The sequence below is a fragment of the Hemibagrus wyckioides genome, linkage group LG07 (genome assembly GCF_019097595.1).
Source record: "Hemibagrus wyckioides isolate EC202008001 linkage group LG07, SWU_Hwy_1.0, whole genome shotgun sequence".
In the NCBI taxonomy this organism is placed as follows: domain Eukaryota; kingdom Metazoa; phylum Chordata; class Actinopteri; order Siluriformes; family Bagridae; genus Hemibagrus; species Hemibagrus wyckioides.
The window spans coordinates 26,315,689-26,336,195 of NC_080716.1; the positions used below are offsets into that span (position 1 = coordinate 26,315,689).

Sequence of the window (20,507 nt, forward strand, 5' to 3'; positions counted from 1 at the left end):
TGAAAAAAAGGAGATGTGGTAGCTTGGTGGTTAGGTTAACTAGCCTGTATTTGTCATATATAAATTACTGCAGGAGCAGGAGGTGTTGAGGGCCTTGCTCAAGGGCCTACTGGTGGTCGGCTTGGCAATGCTGGGGCTTGAACCGCAATCTTCTGATCAATAACCCAGAAGCATTGATTACTTAAAGTGTTGATTGGTTAAGGTGTTGGACTACTGATCAGAAGGTTGTGAGTCCCAAGAATCCCAAGTCCACCAAACTGCGCTTCTGGGCCCCTGAGCAAGGCCCTTAAACCTCAATTGCTCAGTTGTATAAAATGAGATGTAAGTCACTCTGGATAAGGGTGTCTGTTAAATGCCATACATGTAATGTAAAAGCAGTTGCAGCTTGGCAGTGCTGGGATTGGGATTTGACCTCATATGGCCAACATCATACATTTAGAAGAAGAACCCTTCATTTGCCACATATACATTACAGCACAGTGAAATCCCAGCTTAGGAAGTCATGTATGATACAGCACCCTGGAGCAGTGAGGGTTAAGGGCTTTGCTCAAGGGTCCAGCAGTGGCAGGTTGGTGGTGCTGGGGCTTGAACCTCCAACATTCTGATCAGTAACCCAGAGCCTTAAACATTTGAGCCCCAAAAATGGCGTTTTGGAGACATCATTATCCTGACTGCCTTAAAGTCTCTATCAGTTAATCCATCCTGATTCTGGTGTGGGAAGATAATATAGCAAAAAGCTTGTAGGTTTTTAGATGTTGTTTGAAGACTCAGCTGTTCAGACATCTAGGGGAAGTTTGTTCCACCACCTCGAAGCCAGAACAGAGAAGAGTCTTGATGCGTACTGTACCTTCCCCGTACCCTGAGAGACGGTGGGACCAGTCGAGCAGATGATGCTGGAGGATCTGATGGAGGGTGGTGCAATGCGGAGTGTGAGAAGTGCTTTGAGGTAAGAGGATGCTGGTATGTTTTTAGCTTTGTAGGCAAACATCAGCATTGTAAATCTGATGGAAGCCAGTGGAGGAAGAGCAGCAGAACAAGTCTTGCAGAACTTCCCAATAGGGATTTGAGGACATCAGACTCAAATCAGAGACCCTGTAGCAATGAATGAATGATTGAACAGACAGAGGTTGTGGACAAGCTAATACCTTTGGACAAATGTGTCAGTCAAATGAAAATGTTGGTGCTAAGTATAATAAACTGTTTTCTGCGAAAAAAAGGCTCAGTCAAGGAAACACTTAGGTAGTTATGTGTGTGTCCATTTGGAGAAAACTATAGCATAGTCTTTCTCTATTATACAGGGGACATCTTTAAGAAGGTAGGAATCAGAAAACATGTCAAAGTCTCTCTTCTAACTACATGTGCAGTTTTCAAGCTTCAATATTGACCAAATATTAAAGATTTTTCTCCCTGGACAAAGTACAATAAGTACAAGACTGGTGCACGGTACAATTTTGGAGGATTTAATTTAAATTGCTTGCTACATTCTTCGTGATTCAGGACGTGATGTGGCGTGACGCCGAAATGACTTGCTCAGTTTTGACAGCCTTCAGAAGGAACCTGTATTTAATGTAATTACAAATTCAGTCAAAAAACGTTTGAGGGCAAAGAGACAGGGAGAGAAAAAAAAAATACTTACAAATGAAAATAGCAGATAAACATCATATCCGATCATAAATTAAGAGTAAATAAGTGGCGTTTTTTATCTCATTTAAAATTGGCAATTTTTTGATACATTTCATATTAATCTTATAATCATACTGAGTAAAAAGTAAATACATACGTAAAATGTATCACACAACAGTCTTCAATGAACAACTTCAGAAAATGATCAGGATGTGTTTAGGTGAACAAAAGTACACAATCTTTGCTTGTATGTTATAATATGAAAAAAAGGAAAAGAAAAAACACTATGTGTTGAGATCTGGAATAAACCTATGCATGACATTATTAAGAAACAACATCCATGGGTCAATTATATGAAATAGCAAAATATATGCATATTTTTATATATATACTGTATATAGCACTGCAAACAGAACAGGATGTCTGAAGGTTTGCTTTGAAATTTAATGCATGGAAAGAGACACTGTTTTCAACAAGGTCCTCATTCAGTCCTGATCTTTCCAAAGGTCATCACAGGTCATGTGTCAAATCTTCAAAAACAAACAAAAAAAACCTTTCCTCCTCAAGTTCCCTTAAAAAAAAAAAAAAATTTCAAGTGTCGCAAGTGATACCAGCTTGGCAACTGCTGAAATGTCTTTTCTCTTCATGGCCCATTTTTATTTGGAAGTCTGTGAGGCAGTTTCTAGGGTTGGGTTCTAGTCCAGCTGTTCTTGTTTTATCCGGTTAGTCTGGAGTCCTCGCTGAGATCGCCGCAGCTCTCGCCGCAGGACGTACTCGCTGAACTGAGACGAGTCGACGCCACCGCCGCAGGAGCCCACGATCTCGAAGCCGCGCTGTTGTAGTCGCTCCAGGACCTGCAATGTAGTGAGACGGTTAAAAACACACACCTTTACATGACATGCTCTTATATTAATATACATCTGTTTGCACACAACATAACCACACAACCTGAGCCTTAAGACATGCAGAAAAACTTTGACACATCCAACCACCTTCAGAGAAACAGTACATCATTTTAAAGATGCTAGAGATGAATACAGACTCTTAATGTGTGCACTGAAACACTGAAAAACTCCAGCTCTGGAATATGCTCCATACTTCTGGTTCAGTTTGAAAGCTAATTTGAAGAAACTGAACAAAAGTAATGACACATAACACAGTGATTGATACTGATTTGTTTACCTGACTCGTAAATCGTTTGAAAACTAAACATGTCTACTTAGAAAAGTATTGCAATGCGTTGCATCTTTTTGAAGTTTCTTAATGTCAAGCATCTGTCGCATTTTTCCTGCTTGGAAATAAGCTCCTCCCCCCATTTGTAATGTAGCGGCACATCTCTGCTGCTTCTCCTTTAAAGGAAACTTGTGAAAGTTTGAAGAAGCCTGGATGTGTTAAAGTCTTCTCAATGGTTTCCACAGCATTACGCTTTTCTCTTGTAGCAGAGGGCTCTAAACTTACAAACAGCCCCTTTAATGTAAAGTGCAAACATTCAGAATGAATACTGATGTCAGTTTCAGGGCTCGGGGAAGCTATTTCCATTGGTTAATGATATATGTAGTGGTGAGACTTGATACAGAATTTACCAGCAGTTGATTGTGTGCTTTTATATGAGTGTGTGTGTGTGTTGTCTATGTCCTTGTGGGTCCACAATCATCACATTCCATCAAAAGGCCTCAGGGAGTAGAGACTGTGCAGCATGGAAGCACAAAATCTCAGAGCCTGAACCTCCAACCCCCCAAACCTCCAGTCGCTCCAGGCTGCCTGCAACCCCCTGCCAAAACTACAAAGGTCTCGCTCTTCTGCATCACCCTCCAGACACACAAACACACAAACACACACATACCCTGGCTCCATTAGCCCTAGATACAGCATCCACTGCGGGCTCACTTTAATAACCAAACAGGATTAGGGGCTGTGCCTGAGGACTTCCTACCAGCATTTGTGTGTGTGTGTGTGTGTGTGTGTGTGTATATGCATGTCATTATGTACTGCTACTGTTAATTTCACATCTCAGTCCCTTGGATACAGATGAAGGCAATATTAAATAAAATGATTTAAAAATAAATATAAAACACTAGAGAACCTAATACTGTGTAAAACTTAAAAGTAATGGTACAAAATCCCCCCCACCTCTTCTTTTTTTTTTTACCAATTTAAACCCAGTGGAAACATGTCCTCAAGCCAAACAGAATCTCTCTCCGAACTTCTTAATACAAAAAAAAAAAAAAATGCAATTACATACCGAACAAATGTGGGTTAAACAAATGGGTTGAAAATCTGAATTCACAACAGCACTTTTAAAAGTACATCTAAAATCAGGGCTAAATAATGAAGGACATACAAGTTCGTTTGCCAACTAGTCATGTAGCTAATACAGATAGAGGTAAAATTTAGGTTTAAGCAAAAGTGCGGCAAAACAGCTCAAGCTATCAGCTAATGTTAGCTAGAATGCTACAATGTTGCAGCTTGGACAGAAAAGTTTCAAGCTAGCATCAGTTGCTTGAAGCCTGAAGTTACTTAGCTATATTCGTTTCCAAAAGCTTCCTTTGCACAGTTGTTGAGGCTTGTGTTAGTGGCTAAACAATGCCCACAAATAGTACTTTTTGTCATTAATCACGGGAGGGAAGTTGGCATGAAGGAAACTTAAGCTCTAGGATGGAAAGGACAGACTTACTCAAGTATCACATGATCATGTTGTACTGATGAGTTTAATTCCTGATGTAAAACTATGGTAGATGTACATTCCAAGCCAAAAAAATCAACTGTTTCTATGTTAATTAAACATAGCTAGGCTACAATGTTGTAGCTTGGACAGCAGTGTTTCAAGCTAGCATCAGTTGCTTGAAGCCCAAAGTTGCTTAGCTATATTGTTTTCCAAATGCTTTCTTTTTCACTAATTTCTTCGGTAGAAAGTCATTTTCAGCAACAGAAGTTCAGTTCATGTATAACTGACCCATAAATGAGTTAACTGACAACCAGGAAGTGTCATTACAGAAAAGTTTTCTGATTGGATAATCCAGCAGGACAATAATGAACTGTTTGATTACAGATTGAGGTCATGTTCTTACCTGCACAGAGTTGAGATGGCAGTAGCCGTTTAGCGGGAAGCGGATGACGTGTGTGGAGTCGTGGTTCCACCCAGCGTTCACCGAGTTGCACATGACGTCTCCGATCTCTGGGAAGATGTCCTCGATAAGGGCCTTGTCTCCACTCAGAGTGATGCGTTCACCCAGGTCAGGTGCCACACGCACCACTACGCACTCGCATGGACACGAGATTCGGTTCAGCTCCCGCTCATGACGCCAGCGCTCCAGCTCTACTAGCATGGGCTGCAGCTGGAAATACCGCGCCTCCTCGTACAACAGACTGAAGTCCTGCAAGGAATCAAGGACGGACACGATCAGCAATAACATCTTAGATGAGTGAACAAAAGGCTTATAGCCTGGTTAGAGCAACAAGACGTTTTTAATATCTAACATCAAAGACGTTCTGTGCAGCTTGTTTGCTAATTTAGAACATGCCACAAGAGATGCATCCAAAAATCACATAATAGTGCACTATTCTATGCTGTATTGTAGCACAAATAGTGTGAGTAGAGTGGTCAGACTGGAAATTCCAAGAAAAAGAAGAAGTAGATGATACTACCCTTCTAAACGCCATACACTAGATGGTAGAGTACATAGTAAATAGTGTATAGTATGTCATTTGGGACATGGCCAAGGACATTTTGGATCACAGTATAACCCATGGTCTTAAAACTCTGTACAGTTGTTGAGGCTTGTGATAGAGGCTAAATGATGCATAGATAAATAATACTTTGTCACTAATCACTAATTGGCTTGTAATTTCCAAGCCAAAATATTGACTTCAAGACGTTTGTTATTCCGTCTAAATTCGATTTATAGTTACAAATAACGTTAATACTATAAGACATCTAAAGAAAAATGGAATTACAGAAGCTATAAACAATCATTTCTTTTTCCTATTTCTTTCCTTTCCCAATATAATTGCGTCTTACCAAAAATCCTGTCCTTAAGATTTAAAGCAATAGTGTTACCTTTGCCTGTTACATTGGAGACTCCTTCCAAAAGCCTCCTCATAGAAAACGGCACTGTATTTACCCTATGTAACTATTAACCTTGTTCCATCTCAGTTAAACGGCACATTTATTATACGTCTTTTAAGATTATGCTGTAGAATCGCTGTTTCTATAGAAATGCTAACAAATTAGAAACAATTGCTTTGCAGCTGGAACTACTAACCAATCAGATTAGAGAATTTATCCAATCAGCAACATGCTCTGCAACAACACACATGAAAACCACTAAGGAGGTAATTGTGAGGTGATTAAACAACAACCGAATAGCCAGTTACTCTCCAAGAATTTCTGAATAAATGTAGCCTTTCTGTGAACTGGAGCCACTCTGGAGTCTTTGCTTATTTTAGCTGACATAGTTTCCCCATGGACAGACCATCAGATAATGGGATTATTTGTTTTCTCCCAAGGCAAATTTGTAATTAAGGGCCAAATGACACACAAGAGCAGGCCAATGGAATGCAAATGCGTTTTATGGCCAGAACAAAGGCAGTAATGTGCACGTCTGATTACAGAACACTTGTGCGTCGATGCATACATATTGTCTCAATGGCTACGTTCTGTTCAGCAAATTCCAGCCCACAAAAGCTTGTTCCCACCATCTGTGCATCCTGCTCGGTAGATTGCAACGTCTGACATCAGCTACCGTCGTAATGGCTGCATCCATCAGTGGAAGCAAAGCTTTAGATAATATATATGATGGGGACACTTCATTGACCCCAGATCTCATTCTCTCTATCTCTCTCTGTCTATCTCTCTCACTCACTTTGAAGTCGTCAGGGATGAGGAGCTTGGACGTCCTGAGGAAGTTGAGGATGTAGCGGAACATGTGACCGTCTCTGTCGATGAAGTAGTGCTGCTTCAGGCTGTCCAGAACAATGGGCTCTGTGCCATCAAAAAGACGGCCAATTCTGCTCAGAGTGAGAGAGAGATAGAGAGAGAGAGAGAGAGATGGAGAGAGAGATGGTTAAAAAGAAATTGCTAAATAATTTCACCATTGCAATCAAGAGTATCAGACTCAGGTTTTGTGGTCAATTAAAAACTCCTCCATTCAAGGTGATATGTGGGTATTTTGTATTATTTTTTTGGTTGGTGTAGCAGGTGGTGTGGCCACCTCATAGCTGCAGGGTCCTTGGTTTAATCCTGAGCATGGGGTGCGGGCTGTGTAAAGTTTTGCATGTTCTGTGCTTGGTAGCATGGGTTTTCTTCCAGGTTCACCAGTTTACTTGCCAAAAAGGATTCCCTTGGTGATCTATCTATCTGTCTATCTATCTATCTATCTATCTATCTATCTATCTATCTATCTATCTATCTATCTATCTATCTATCTATCTATCTATCTATCTATCTATCTATCTATCTATCTACCTACCTACCTACCTACCTACCTATCTATCCCCCCCAGAGTTCCTGGGATAGGTTCCGGATAAAGCTGTTACAAGGATTAAGCTGTTACTGATACCAATAAATGAATGTATTCATTTTTTCTGCATAGACTGATTGAGGTTGATGACCTGTTGCTGACTGACCAGAAGAAAACTACACCATGGAGACAAAATTAACAAAAGTACAATGAATAAGCAACACAGTAAGCTTATAATTGCACGTTCTCTCTGCGGGTTTGGTATTGGTCTTTATATACAAGTGATCCAGTTCTGTAGGTGGTGCTTTTAAAATTTCATGTCTACAGGAAGAGCAATGCTGTCTGCATAGTGCTGAAAGCACAGACAGCAATGCGGAAGTTACCGCAAGTACATAAACTAGTCCTGGAACATGAGGAAGAAGAAGAAGTGAGGGAAGTGGTAGCTCAGTGATTAAGATGTTGGACTGCTGCTTGTAAGGTTGTAAGTTCAGATCTCAGGGCCACCAAGCTACCACTTGTGGGCCCTTAACCCCCAACTGCTTAGTTGTACAAAAGAGATAAATGTAAGTGGCTCTGGATAAGGACATCTGCCAAATGCCTATTCCATATTTGCAACAACACAAGGGAAAGGAAATAAGACAAAGGTGGCAATATGAAATACATTAAGGTCGATAACAGTGAGTTTAGCAAAACCTATTTGATACTTGGACTGAATAGGCTTGGCCACACCTTGTTTCTTTTCACCAATCACAGGCTTGGGTGTTTGCAATGTGTTTCTAGAGTTCACATGGACTTTCCTTTTTTGGTACTTTTGGTCCTGTTTAGGCAAGAAATAACTTGTTTTATGCATTCCACAATATTTAATGTAAGTGAATAAAAAAATTTTTTATTTAATAATTGGCAAACTGGACCCACATCACAACCCTTTTCATCTCTCTCCACTGGCATCCTATATCTGTTCGTATCAAGGCCTTGATGCACATGTAAAAAACCTTTGTCTTGAACAGCACCCCTACCTCAACCCCTACCTCCTTGAGGTTTATGTTCCCTTCAGCAACCTTCATCGGCTCTGTTAATAACCAATGCTTAGTAGTGCCTACTCAGGAAGGCATGAGGTCCCTTTCCAGAACTTTCAAACTGACTGTCCCTTAATGTTGGAATGAACTTTCAAATCTCAATCCAGACAGCAGAATCTGTCACCATCTTTAAAAAATGACTAAAGACCCATCTAGTGGTTCAAATGCTTGAGGTTCTGGGTTACTGATTGGAAGGTTGGGGGTTCAAGCTCAAACACTGCCAAGCTGTTACTATTGGGTCCTTGAGCAATTAACCCTCTCTATGCTCCAGGCGTGCTGTATCATGGCTGACCCTGTGCTCTGACCCCAACTTCCTAAGCTGGCATATACAAAGAAAAGAATTTCACTGTGCAGTAAACTATATGCGACAAATAAAGATGTCTTCTGAGAACTAACCCCTGACTTGTCCAAACCATGATCTTACACCTCTACTTTGGATAAAAGTGTCTGCTAAATGAATAAATATGAAAGTTAAATTCTGTCGTATAAGAAGAATAAAACACTTTGCAATTACTTTGACACCCAGTTGTTGATTATTTTACCATGATGTCTTGTGTACTGTTCCTGGAGAAACTACATAGTTTAATGGCAATAAACCTGCTTGACTTGACTTACTTAACTAAGCAAAAAATATCTAAATAATACTATAAAAACCTATTTTTTTTTACAGAAAAAAATCTGATTAAACTGGTAGACCCTCAGTGTGAAAGGGGGTACAAGGGCCATCTGGTTGAGGAAGTGGCCCCTGGCCTCGGCACTGGGCTTGCGGTCTGGCCTGAGCGCTTCGGCTCCCAGCCTCCAGATGGATATCGTATCCTGCGGCCTGCTACGGCTGCACACAATCTCCTTTTTGTTTGTGTAGAAATGTTTTCTGTGGGTTAAACCATTTCCAGCAAAAACTAACAGGCATACCAAAAAACCTCAGTTGATGCATTTGGATGGAGTGGAAGCAATTTACAAAAGACTACTTATACTGCCTCATGGCTTTAAAAGCAATTTAGACATTTTAGCCAGTTACTGTAGTGCACAGTGCTGTAGTTTTTACAGCAGGAATAACAAGTTTAGCTGCTGCTGGAACTGCAACGATGCTTTAAAATATGATTGATGAACTGTTTTCCGCAGGTCACCTTCAAATGGAATGACGTTGAGCAGTGAGTGTCCAGGCTGCATGTGAGAGTGTACGGCGTCGGTGTCTGATAAATGTGTTGTGACACGGCGCTACAGTGGGATGACGTCAAGCTGACAAGAGTTAATGAGACCGACAGGAGAACGCATCGTATCCATTTCATATGCGAGTCATCCCACACTCTAAAAAGGATCTTCACCCCTTTATCGTTTGCTAGTTTCGTTTTATACTGTTTAAAATATATAAGGAAAGAAAGTTAAACGGCGAAGCCATAATCCAAGATAAAAAAGTGAAGCCCTGATCCAAGGTTTCTTAAAACCAAACTATGGTGTATCATGGCGGATCCGAAGTCGATCCTGGGAATACTGGATTCCAGGGCACTATGTACACACTCATTCACACCTAGGGTCAATTTTGTAGCGAATTCAGTTCCGAGAATGTTTTAAGTAGGAAAAAACCAAAGCACCCATAGGAAACCCCTAGTGAGATGTGAGTAGGACAGCTCAAGGAACTCAAAAAGCATAGTAATGTAAATGCTAAACACCAATGAAGAAGTCTATTTGTGACATATACATTAGAGCACAGTGAAACTTCAACCTCTTTACATATCCCAGATTAGGAAGTTGGGGTCAGAGCACAGGGTCAGCCATTATACAGCACCCTGGAGCAGAAAGGGTCCAGCAGTGACAGCTTGGTGGTGCTGGGGCTTGAACCCCTGACCTTCCAATCAACCACCCAGAACCTTAAGTGTTCGATCTTGATGTAAAAAAACACTTTCTAATAAGAGACTGGAGCCTCACCTGGACTCAGGGTACTTGGTGAGAGTGGCGAGGCTGCTGGTGTACATGTGGCCGCCCACGTCGATGTGCACAGGTGCGTTGGACTTGGTGAGCTGTGCTGGCGTTGGGATGCCCTGATTACTTAGAGGTGACGCTGGAGACCTGGTGATCATCGGCCTGGACATGCTGGAGCGGTTGTCCTTTCGAACGACAAAACAACAGAAAAACAAATGACCAAATGGATTTCTCAGGAATGTTGATAGGGTTTGAATGAAAACTGAGAGATTTGTTTCAGCAGGTAACTGGAATTATTACAGATTTTCACAAGCCAAGCTGCTTCCTCTGGGCCCTTAAGCAAGGCCCCTAACCCTCAAGTGCTTATATAAAAATAAGATGTATTTAAGTCACTCTGGATAAAATGTAATGTAAATGATGAACACAAAATGATTCGTCAACATTACAAGCAACAAAAACACATCAAGATATCAAGCAACATATTTTCTGTACATTTCTGCTGCAGGTTTAGGACACGGTGTGACCGATTATCATCTTTAAACACGAACAAATCGACATCTTGTCGCCGGAAGCTGGAAGGTTACGGAGACGACAATCAGATATATAGATATATAAAATGAGTCGTGTTTTCTTTATCCAATTTATGATGTATCTTAATGTAGGATGAGATGGAATTATATTAGTAGGGAATAAAGGAGCTCCTGTTACAGGAAATGAATCAACACAGTGATGACTCAGCAGAGTTGCTGTTTCACCTATAAACACTCCCTAAGTGTTTTATCTTATCAGCTCTCTGTCATTGCTAGAAAATTCTACTTAATAAAGAATTCTGTTGTATTTTTATCCTTCACAGTTATGTTTTAATGCTGTGGAAAATCTCACTCAGTCTCACTTATGCTATGACGGCTATAAATATTTGAACATCTGCTTTCTTTCTAGATTCTCTTTCATTCTCTCTTATGAATTTAGCAGGAGAGAGAGAAAAAAAACAATAGCTTGACATGATGCTGAGACATAAACATCTACAGAAAACCTCATATTAACAACGTACATTGTTTAATAACGATATAGAGCAGCCACCATACCAGTCCATTCTTGCCTTGTTACTATAGAAACGACAATGCATTAGAATAAACCTGTTTAATATTAATATAAGATCTATGTAGTGCCTTTTGGGTCCTCATTTTTTTATTTAAAATGTAACAGAGGTATGTTATCCTGTGCAATAGTGAATAGGAATCTCTCTGTGCTTCTGAACAGAAATGTTAATCAGAGCAGATGCTGAGAAAGACCTCCATGTGTGAGGTGTCCCTGACCCACTTCTAAATATGCGGTTACATTAGCGACACGATGAATAAAGACACTTTGCAGGTCACTTTGCCTCTCTTTCTCAATGAAAAGAAAAATGATAGTGCAGCTGTTACAATTACTAAAAAAATAAAACAGAGCTTCCATATTTTGATATTTCCATGTGGTTGGTGGTGTCGTTTTCACACCTTCATTCCTCCCTCTTTACCAATTAAGCCTGCCTCAGAGTGAAGGCCTTCAGCTACCACGGCTCCATTTGCATTGCATTTGTGCTGCTGCTGATAAGAGAGAGCTCCATCAGAAGCCACGCGTCGCTTAAGAAATGCAGTGTGTGTGTGTGTGTGTGTATGTGTGTGAGAAGGAGAGAGAGAGAGTAGAGAGATCAGGAGAGTTTGCCAGGGATGCCTCAGGGGGACACACTGCTGCTCTTCAAAACACAGACCTGAGTTAAGCTGCAGGAACAAGGAATGGGATCACACTCACTACACAGATAATGTGTTTCTTCACTATTTCACTTACATCCTGCACTCTTACTGTGTGTGTCTGTGTGTGTGAGAGAGAGAGATGGCATAGACAGGTAGAGAGTGAAGTAGGGAACACTGTCACTTCAAGTTAGTGAGTGAGGCACAACAACGTTCGCATTTTAAAAACAAGAGAGCAAAGGTTTTCACACATCAGTTTATTCATCTTTACTAACCGATTTATCCCGCTCAAGGTCGTGGTGTATCCAGAGCCTGTCCTGGGGACACTATGCATGAGCCTGGAATACACCTTGGATGGGACAGGGACAGGGAAAAGGACAGTCGATCACAAGGTCACCATGTACACACACTTTTACACTCATCCACACCTCGGGGCAATTCAGAGTAGCCAATCTATCTATGGGCATGTTTTTGGACACTGGAGAACACCTCATAAGGACATGAGAGAACAGGACACCTCAAACGGGCATGTGAGAATTTTATTCATTTGAAAACATCATAGCAGGTATGTGGACATGTTTGACGGGGCATTGTTGTGGATAATAAATAAACAATGCTCACAGTTACACAATCAAGACAGAACAATCTGTTCATAGTAACATATGGCAGCTACAATACTAACAGTTAACATGCAGTTATTATGATGGTCAACACTATAAACATTCGATTTTAACTGTGTAGTGTTTATCAATGGACTCTGAGACTAATTAGCTTTAGAGAAATATATAAATTCAGGATAAAAAGGATCCGTTTTAAATGTATCCTTAATGAGCAAGCCAGAGGTGATAGTGGTGAAGAAAAACTACCTGAGAAATAAGATATGAGGAATAAACCTTAAGAAGAACCAGACTCATCCTCATCTTGGTGAAGGATGAACCATCTTTATCAGATCAAAAATGGAAAAAACGTTTTTGACCAGTATTCAAGAACTAAACAGAAGTGTACACCTCAGATAGACAATTCATTATCTGATGATTCGAATCAGTCAAACGACTCAATTCGAAGCCTCACTTTTGTGCTGTTCCTCTTCCACTGCCGATGGAATAGAGATCATTTAATATTCTAGTTAGAGGTAAATCATCTTGCTACCCTATTTATACGTCAATAATCTTTAACATACTATCATATTAGAATAATCAATAATAATTTGATTCATTCTAAAAAAAAAGCTGGCTTGGTCAGGAGAATACAATCGTTTAACTCCTAGTATAAATGATCTTTCTATAATGTATTATTAATGTGCAGTTCTTTCCTTTCCTCATAGCAGAAAAATGCCAATAAATCTGAAATGCACAGCAATATAATCGAATGGATATTTCTCCAGTCACAGCGTACACAACGACTTGTATGACAACAACAAGCTGGTATTTGACAACGAAAGAAATTCAAAGTTCAAAACTTTATTTCTGAAACACAAAAATGCACAGTATGACTGTCATAGAAGAGCTGTCCTTGCCATAAAAGCAAGAATAAAAAAATCGAATAAAAATAGAGTTGAAATAAAAATAGAATAAACTCTAAAATAGGGGAAAAATATAAATATTTTTTTTTGAAAAGTAATAAAATAAGCAACGATGTATTGGCTTTTAAATTGAATAAATTTGAGTGAATAAAGAGCAGAAATTTTAGTGTGACATAGAATTTGTACTGTGCAGTAATCTTTCTGAGGGAGTGGGTGTTGTGTATGATTTATATGGTATGAAATGTTTAATATTTTAGGGAAGGAGTCTCCAGTGCCAGTGTGTATAAAGTTTCCCATAGAGGAAAAAAACAGTCTTCAGGACGGAGGATAAGTTGCAGAAACTGGACCTAGTGTGGCACGTCTGTGGTACGAGTCCCTGTGTAAGGTTTTACTGTATAAATACCTGTATGTTTAGCTGTGCATTTCACAAATATTGTCACATTCCACAGACCTTTAAATCTTCTCCATTTTTCCCAAATTGCTTTTGAGTAAATAGACAGCTGAGGGAAATGAAGATTAAAACGAAATCAAAGTTCATCCAATAATATTCCCAATATGAGTCATTTTTTTCAAAATAAATAAAAATAGCTTGGAGAAATGATGACTCAGAGAGAGTTATTGTATACGACCCGATTGTACACGAACCTGCAGGAAATATATGATGTCTGACAAATGTAAAGATTAACCAGAGGCGCTGAACAGGAGGATCATCTGGTCGAAAAGACCAAGAGAGGAAAAGAAAAATGTGCAGCCTGATGCCTTTTGTCATCGCTTATCTTCATCTCTGAAGCTGAAGACTGTCTGTCTTGAAGTTTTGATAATGTTCCAGTTTTGTAGTTTTCCTCCTTATTTTGTGTCTAAATATTTACTTGGCAATGTGAGGAACTATAATCAGTTAGTACCGATATTTAGGAGCAGACGAACTTGTTTAGAAAAAAAAAAAAGAAGTTAAATCAGGATTTTTTTGAAGGCTACAAAATATAATTTAAGATGTTTAAATAAATAAATAAAGATTTAAAAAAAAAATGCAATACATTCTTTTTTTTTAAAAAAAGTAAATGAAAAAGAGATAATTTATTATATTATAAAACAGATTATTATAAATAAACAAATGTACATCACATTTATTTGTTAATAATGAATACATTTAGAACATTTATTTCCATAATAAACACATGTATAACATGTTTATTTATTATTAAGAAACTAATTTCTCATCTTTTTAATATCTTAAAAAAAAACACTGAAAAGGGTGTTAAGATTTAAAATCTTTAGAGATATATCTATCTATGATATCTGAGAAAAGCATACTGCAACCTAATTTATCACAATATAATTATTATACAGTGGAACCTCGGCAAACGAATGCTCTGCCTTTTCGAAAATTGCATTAAGAATTTAAATTTTGCAAGAGATTTGCATCAGCAACGAAGCATTTTCGTCACAGGAACGAACCGAACGCCAACTAAGTTGCGCCGGGATCCGTTCAAAACTTGTATGCATTGGTGAAAAAAGCCAAGAGAAGCCAACCGAAGCTAGTTTAACCCACAATACCAATGTGTTTTGGGCCATTTTTTTTGTTGACAGATTGGTGGCGTGGGTGCTCTGTTCTATTTTTAGCCCAAGCTTGGTGGCATGACTTCCTGTAAGGAGCCTTGACATGGAATGGCTTGGGGTCAGTTCTTTGTAAGCAGCCATACAGTTCCATACGCTTCGTATTGGCAATATTGCTAATATTTTTGGGTGGTTGGAACGGATTATCTGCATTTACATTATTTCTTATGGGAAAAGTCGTTTCACAATACACATTTTCATCTTAAGAACTCCAAAATGAATTAAATTTGTATGTCAAGGTTCTGCTGTATTGTCATAATATCATATTGTCCAGCCCTACTGATATCTCACAAAAGTTCATTTCTGTCCCTGTTTTAATGTCGTCTTCAACATGCCCTTGTTGACTTTACTTCGAAGTGTGTTGAAGCACAAATGGAAGAGTATACAGTATAGAGGAGTGGAAACTGTGTTTCTGTATATAAATGGGACGGCTGTATGAAAGTCTACTCAACTAAACTTAACTACAAATTCACTTCATGAAGTTACCTCAGATGCAAAAACCCAGCAAATGAAACAAATCAGATTTCAGTTCCTTCTGGGTTCTAGTGATTTTGAGCTAAAAATTTCCTCTAACAAACTTCTCTCAGGCTGATAAAGCATTAACAGAGCTCCAGCAGAGATCCACCCAAGGGGAAGTAACAAGAAAAAGTCGATGAATGTGTTCGAAACAGAAATGTAACTGTGTTGGAGTGCTGGAGTGCTGATAGTACACACTCTACACACTCAGGTGATACCTCCTCCATCTCTAAATCAGGGCACGAAAGAGTTTGAATCATTTAACATTTTACATTGTAATAAATCTAAAATATTTTACTACTGCTACTGCTGCGACTGTTACTACTACTAACACAACTACTAAGGCGCCTACTACTGTACTGTACTGTGGTTAAGGCTCCTGGTTGTTGACCAGAAGATCGGGGGTTCAAGCCCCAGCACTGCCAAGTTGCCACTGTTGGGCCCTTGAGCAAGGCCCTTAACCTTCTCTGCTCCAGGGGTGCTGTATCATGGTTGACCCTATGTTCTGACCCCAACCTCCAAGGATGGGATATGTAAAGAAAAAATTTCACTGTGCTGTAATGTATATGTGACAAATAAAGGCTATTTGCTACTGCTAGTATTATGGGGTTTATGGTATAGTATGGGGGTGGTGGTAGCTCAGTTGGTTAAGGTTCTGGGTATTGATTGGAAGATCGGGTCCCCAGCACTTCTAAGCTGCCACCACTGGGTCTGTGAGCAAGGCCCCCAACATGGCCGGCCATCAACGCTTTAAGCAATCAACGTCTCTGGGTCCTTGATCGGAAGATCAGGGTTCAAGCACCAGCACTGCCAAGGTGCCTTGAGCAAGGTCCCCAACCTCCCCTCTGCTCCAGGGGCGCTGCATCATGGCTGACCCTGCCTCTCTGACCCCAACCTCCGAGAGTGGGATATTCGAAGAAAGAATTTCACTGTGCAGTAATTTACATATGACAAATGAAGGCTACTTAACTTATTACTTCTACTACTACTGCTAGTACTATTACCACTACTGCTACTGCTAGCATTACTTCTACTGCTGCTGCAGCTAATACTATTACTACCACTACTGTTGCTACAACTACAAATGCTAGTACTTCTAATACTGCTACTACGAATTCTGCTACAGTTGCTAGTACTACTATTACTACTACTGCTATCACTAGAAGAATATAAAAGCCTTTAATTGTCACATTACAGCACAGTGAAATTCCTTCAGAGTGCCGGGTCAGCCGTAAAAGAGAGGGTTAAGGGCCTTGCTCAGGGGCCAACAATGTCATCTTGGCGATGCTGGGGCTTAAACCCCACTACAGAGCCTTAACCACTTGAGCTACCACTGCCCACTATTACTATTACTACTGATATTGCTACTACTACTATTACTACTACCACCGCTCTATTACTGCTCTATTATTAGTACTGCTACTACTCTGAATATTAAGAACAGTCCAGCTTGTTCACTCAGTATGCTAAAAAATGTTCCTCAAGTGTAGTTCTTCTTTTTTGGAATCGTCTTTGGAAAGAGGGAAGAAAAACCCCATTGTTCCACCTCAGGGACAAACCAAAAGAGCATTGTGTTCTATATATACCCTTAATACCGCTGTTTTAAAGGAACGATCAAGCCAGTTCTATAATGCTAGCGTGTGCTGCTCCAGGGGCAGGACTGGGATCGGTGTATCGAGCTGCGGTGATAACAGCACCCTCTAGTGCACCGCCTACTATAAACAGAGAGACTTCAACACTATAGGCTCTGTAATCACGTTAGGTGTAATGCAAATCGCACCTACAGGACACCAAATCTACACTCAGCTCGTCCGCAGTGAATCTGCTCCAAGTCTGGCAGCACCCAAAAATAATCACTCATAAGACTGTATGTCTGTAGGTTACGACTGACTCAGCAGCCTGAGGGGGAAAAGAGGAATTAAATAACATTACGGGCTGTGAGTCATATTACAGAATTTAATAACATTAAAGGCCGTGAGGCAGTGATCAGAAACAGTAAATAGAGTTCACTTTACATAATGCTAATGTATAGACTTTGACCTTAAAGAATAATAACTCGTATGAAGGAAAAGGGAAGCTGTAAGGTCAAATGATTTCTCTCGGCTCCAGCACACGATGTGAATACAGGCTCTAATAAAAGCGTTTTAGGTTCTTATTGAAGTCATTTAAAAAATATAATGTGTCTCATTATATAATATGTCATCATTCTGGGAGGCAATGGTTTTTAAAGGAACCCCATGAGAACCAGTGCTGGCATTCATCGTGTGCTGGAAATGAGGGAAAATACTGGTTCTACTGGGGATTCTTTAAAGAAATATTTATGCTTCTGTAAGAATCCTGATGTCACTTTTATGGGTTCTGCCAAGGAAACAATCTGGATAACCCATTAAAATCTTCCAGAAACGTTTCATTTTCGAGTCTATATGAAAGCAATCTAGAAAACAACTACAAAATTTTTCCAGGATCAATGATGACACATAATTTGGTCTTAAAAAAGACATTAATTTGCCACTAATATGGTTTCTGGTGGCACTTTTACGGGTTCTGCCAGAGAGACCTATTGGAAAACCTATTAACCATCTTCCAGGAACCTCAGAAACTGAAAACTTCAATAACATCTATGCTTCAGTAAGCTTCCAGGAGGTACTTTTCAGGGTTTTGGCAGTAAGACATTCTGGAGAACCCCTAAAAGAACTTTCACTGAAATATAAATGAAAAAATCAAGAGAAACTCTATAAGATTTTCGGGAATCATCACTGAAATAGAAATTTTGAAAAAAATCTGTTGAACCGATGAATGATCTTCCAGAATCTTCCAGAAGATCTTCCACCACAACATAAATGGTTCTTATATGGTTCAAATCCTGCTACTGCTGGGGTTCTGTTAAAAATCAGTGTCCTTTTAGGAATTATTTATGTTTATAAATCATTTTAAAGGTTCCACCAATAATACAATATTGTAAACAAAATTTTATACATGTAAAGCTGCTTTGACACAATGTCCATTCTCAAAAGTGTGATACAAATAAAACTAAATTGAAAACCCATTCCAGTAAACTCACAGAAATGGTTTTTAAAAAAGGAAACACACTTTTCATTAAGAATCCAATAAATAGAACCAGTAGTGATGTTCAGTGTGTGGGCTGGAAATAAGGAAATCCTAATTCTGCGGGGCTTCTGCTAAAAATTTGTGTCCTTTAAAGAACTATTTCTGTCTCACTAAGGTTCCTGGAGGCACTTTAACAGGCTCTGCCAGGGAGACAATCTGGAAAGCCCATTAAAGATCTGCCAGGAACCTTTGATTTTAGAGTGAATAGGAAAACTAGAAATCTGGAGAAAAAAAAAATCCTCCAGGATCTGCTGCTGATGAATAAACAGGTCTTAAAAGGACACTAATTTCAATGAAATTTTGAGACAGGAGACATATGTCAAGCATATGTATTTCAATAAGCTTCCCCTGAGGGCACATTAGAGACAGATCTGAGAACGATTATAGAGGAACCTTTGATTTTTGAGAGTGTACAGGAAGAGTGGAAATCAGGACGAAATGCTCTGGATGAAGTGGTAAAAGTTCTCTCATATTCAAAGTTTCAATAACTACTCATTTCTATTTATTTCTATTCCTTGTGCTCATCTAGGAAACCACACACAAACACACACACACACATTGATCATTTACAGTATTGCAAGTGTACCTACGGATCAATTTAATGTCTGGAGAAAAGAAAGTGTCGTTTCTACGAGCACAAAAGCAGCGATTGAGCGGAGGAGCAGCGGCGGAAAACAAGAGCGCGCGCCCCCGGGCTCGAGAGCCCCACAGTGCCGCCTTTTACGCGTCCGGAGTGAACCGGAGCCCAGTTACGGACTGGCACATGGTCCAAAGTGGCTCCAAACACGAGAAGCTGCGCATTAAAGTCTTTACGCCACCTATGGTGATTACAGGAGCCTGAACCGTTCCCGTTTGTGTACTACTTAGTATGGGAGTAAGTGATTTAAGACGCAGGCGCGCGGTTAAACTAATAAACGCGGTGGAAACGACGCGGGTGCGCGCGTGATTTTTTTAAAAACCGTTTTCCCCGTCAAAAACAAAAAAGTCGCAAGCAAAGATCCGGTTGAGAGAAGCAGGAAGTGGTTAAATGATGTTTTTTGTCGCGTTCGAAGTACCGCGCGCGGCACATGCGTAAAAGCGACCGCGCCTTCCAGCTTCAATCGCGTCCAAGCGAAAGCAAACAAATACCCCCCTTACCTGAAACATGGGGAAAAAAGTTTTTCTTTCTGCACCCGTTTCTTTCCTCCGTTTTTGCTTGTTGTCGGCCCTGCGCGCTGGTGCCTCCGCTGCCCGCGCCGCGCCGGTGAGAAATGCAGCAGCGTGCCGGAGAAACACGGAGCACTAATACGGAGGGAGAGTCGCTCCGGGGCTCCGAAACCCCTCCAGGCAAAAAAAAAAAAAAAAAAAAAAAAGAAAAAGTAGTGCAGGATACAATTAGCTATTAGCTCATGTCTCTGAGCACGCCCTGAAAGAATACCAAAGGAAAAAAAAAACCACTCCTGGCGACCGGTCAGCGCAGGCTGGACGCAGAGCAGACCTTTTTTTGTATATTGTATATTTGAACGCTAAATGGCTTAAAGACACCGCTGGTTTTTCCCCTGCGTGCCTGTCTGCCTACGACTTGCCCGTGTTTGCCCTCCTCCTCCTCCTCTTCTTCTCCTTCTTCTTCTTCTTCTTCCTCCTCCTCCTCCTCCTCCTTCTTTCCCGCAGCAAAGCCGATTTTAATCGCCATGATTAGTTTGGATGCCGCGTTGCCGCAGGCGATTAACCGCAAAATGGATGGAGAGTTTCAGGGCCAGAGAGGAAAAAGTGTGGCAGATGATTATAATTATAGTCGCAGTCAGTCTTTTTGATTAAAGGGAAAAAAATATGTAGCTCGGTGAAAACCCCAAATCGGTTAAAACACCGTTTGAGAAGATTGAGACCAAAAAAGCTTTCAAGAGTGCGCACGGAAACAGAGAGAGAGAGAGAGAGAGAGAGAGAGACTGACTTTCATTTC

At 40.1% G+C, this 20,507-nt stretch overlaps 1 protein-coding gene across 2 annotated transcripts; it reads right to left on the bottom strand.

Annotated features, from left to right (window-relative positions):
* Positions 1-1,457: 1,457 nt before the first annotated feature.
* Positions 1,458-20,165, bottom strand: LOC131356422 (BTB/POZ domain-containing protein KCTD1). 2 transcript variants are annotated; one of them, XM_058395447.1, is made up of 6 exons: positions 19,706-20,165; positions 12,084-12,157; positions 10,085-10,263; positions 6,486-6,630; positions 4,692-4,997; positions 1,458-2,477 (listed from the first exon to the last, which is right to left on the bottom strand). In XM_058395447.1, exons 3-6 carry the CDS (start codon positions 10,246-10,248, stop codon positions 2,319-2,321), a joined length of 774 nt encoding a protein of 257 aa, XP_058251430.1. In that variant the 5' UTR covers positions 10,249-10,263; positions 12,084-12,157; positions 19,706-20,165; the 3' UTR covers positions 1,458-2,318. The 2 variants fall into 2 exon arrangements, with proteins under 2 accessions (XP_058251430.1, XP_058251429.1); XM_058395446.1 differs by lacking the exon at positions 12,084-12,157 and having other exon boundaries at positions 1,460-2,477; positions 19,706-20,162.
* Positions 20,166-20,507: the final 342 nt, after the last annotated feature.

Bases quoted from the DNA above. Each gene is read 5' to 3' on its own strand.
- LOC131356422 (XM_058395446.1), bottom strand. The intron at 6,631-10,084 runs GTGAGGCTCCAG...CACTCTGAGCAG, and splicing joins ACCAAGTACCCTGAGTCCAG to AATTGGCCGTCTTTTTGATG. The intron at 4,998-6,485 runs GTGAGTGAGAGA...GATTCCTTGCAG, and splicing joins TCATCCCTGACGACTTCAAA to GACTTCAGTCTGTTGTACGA.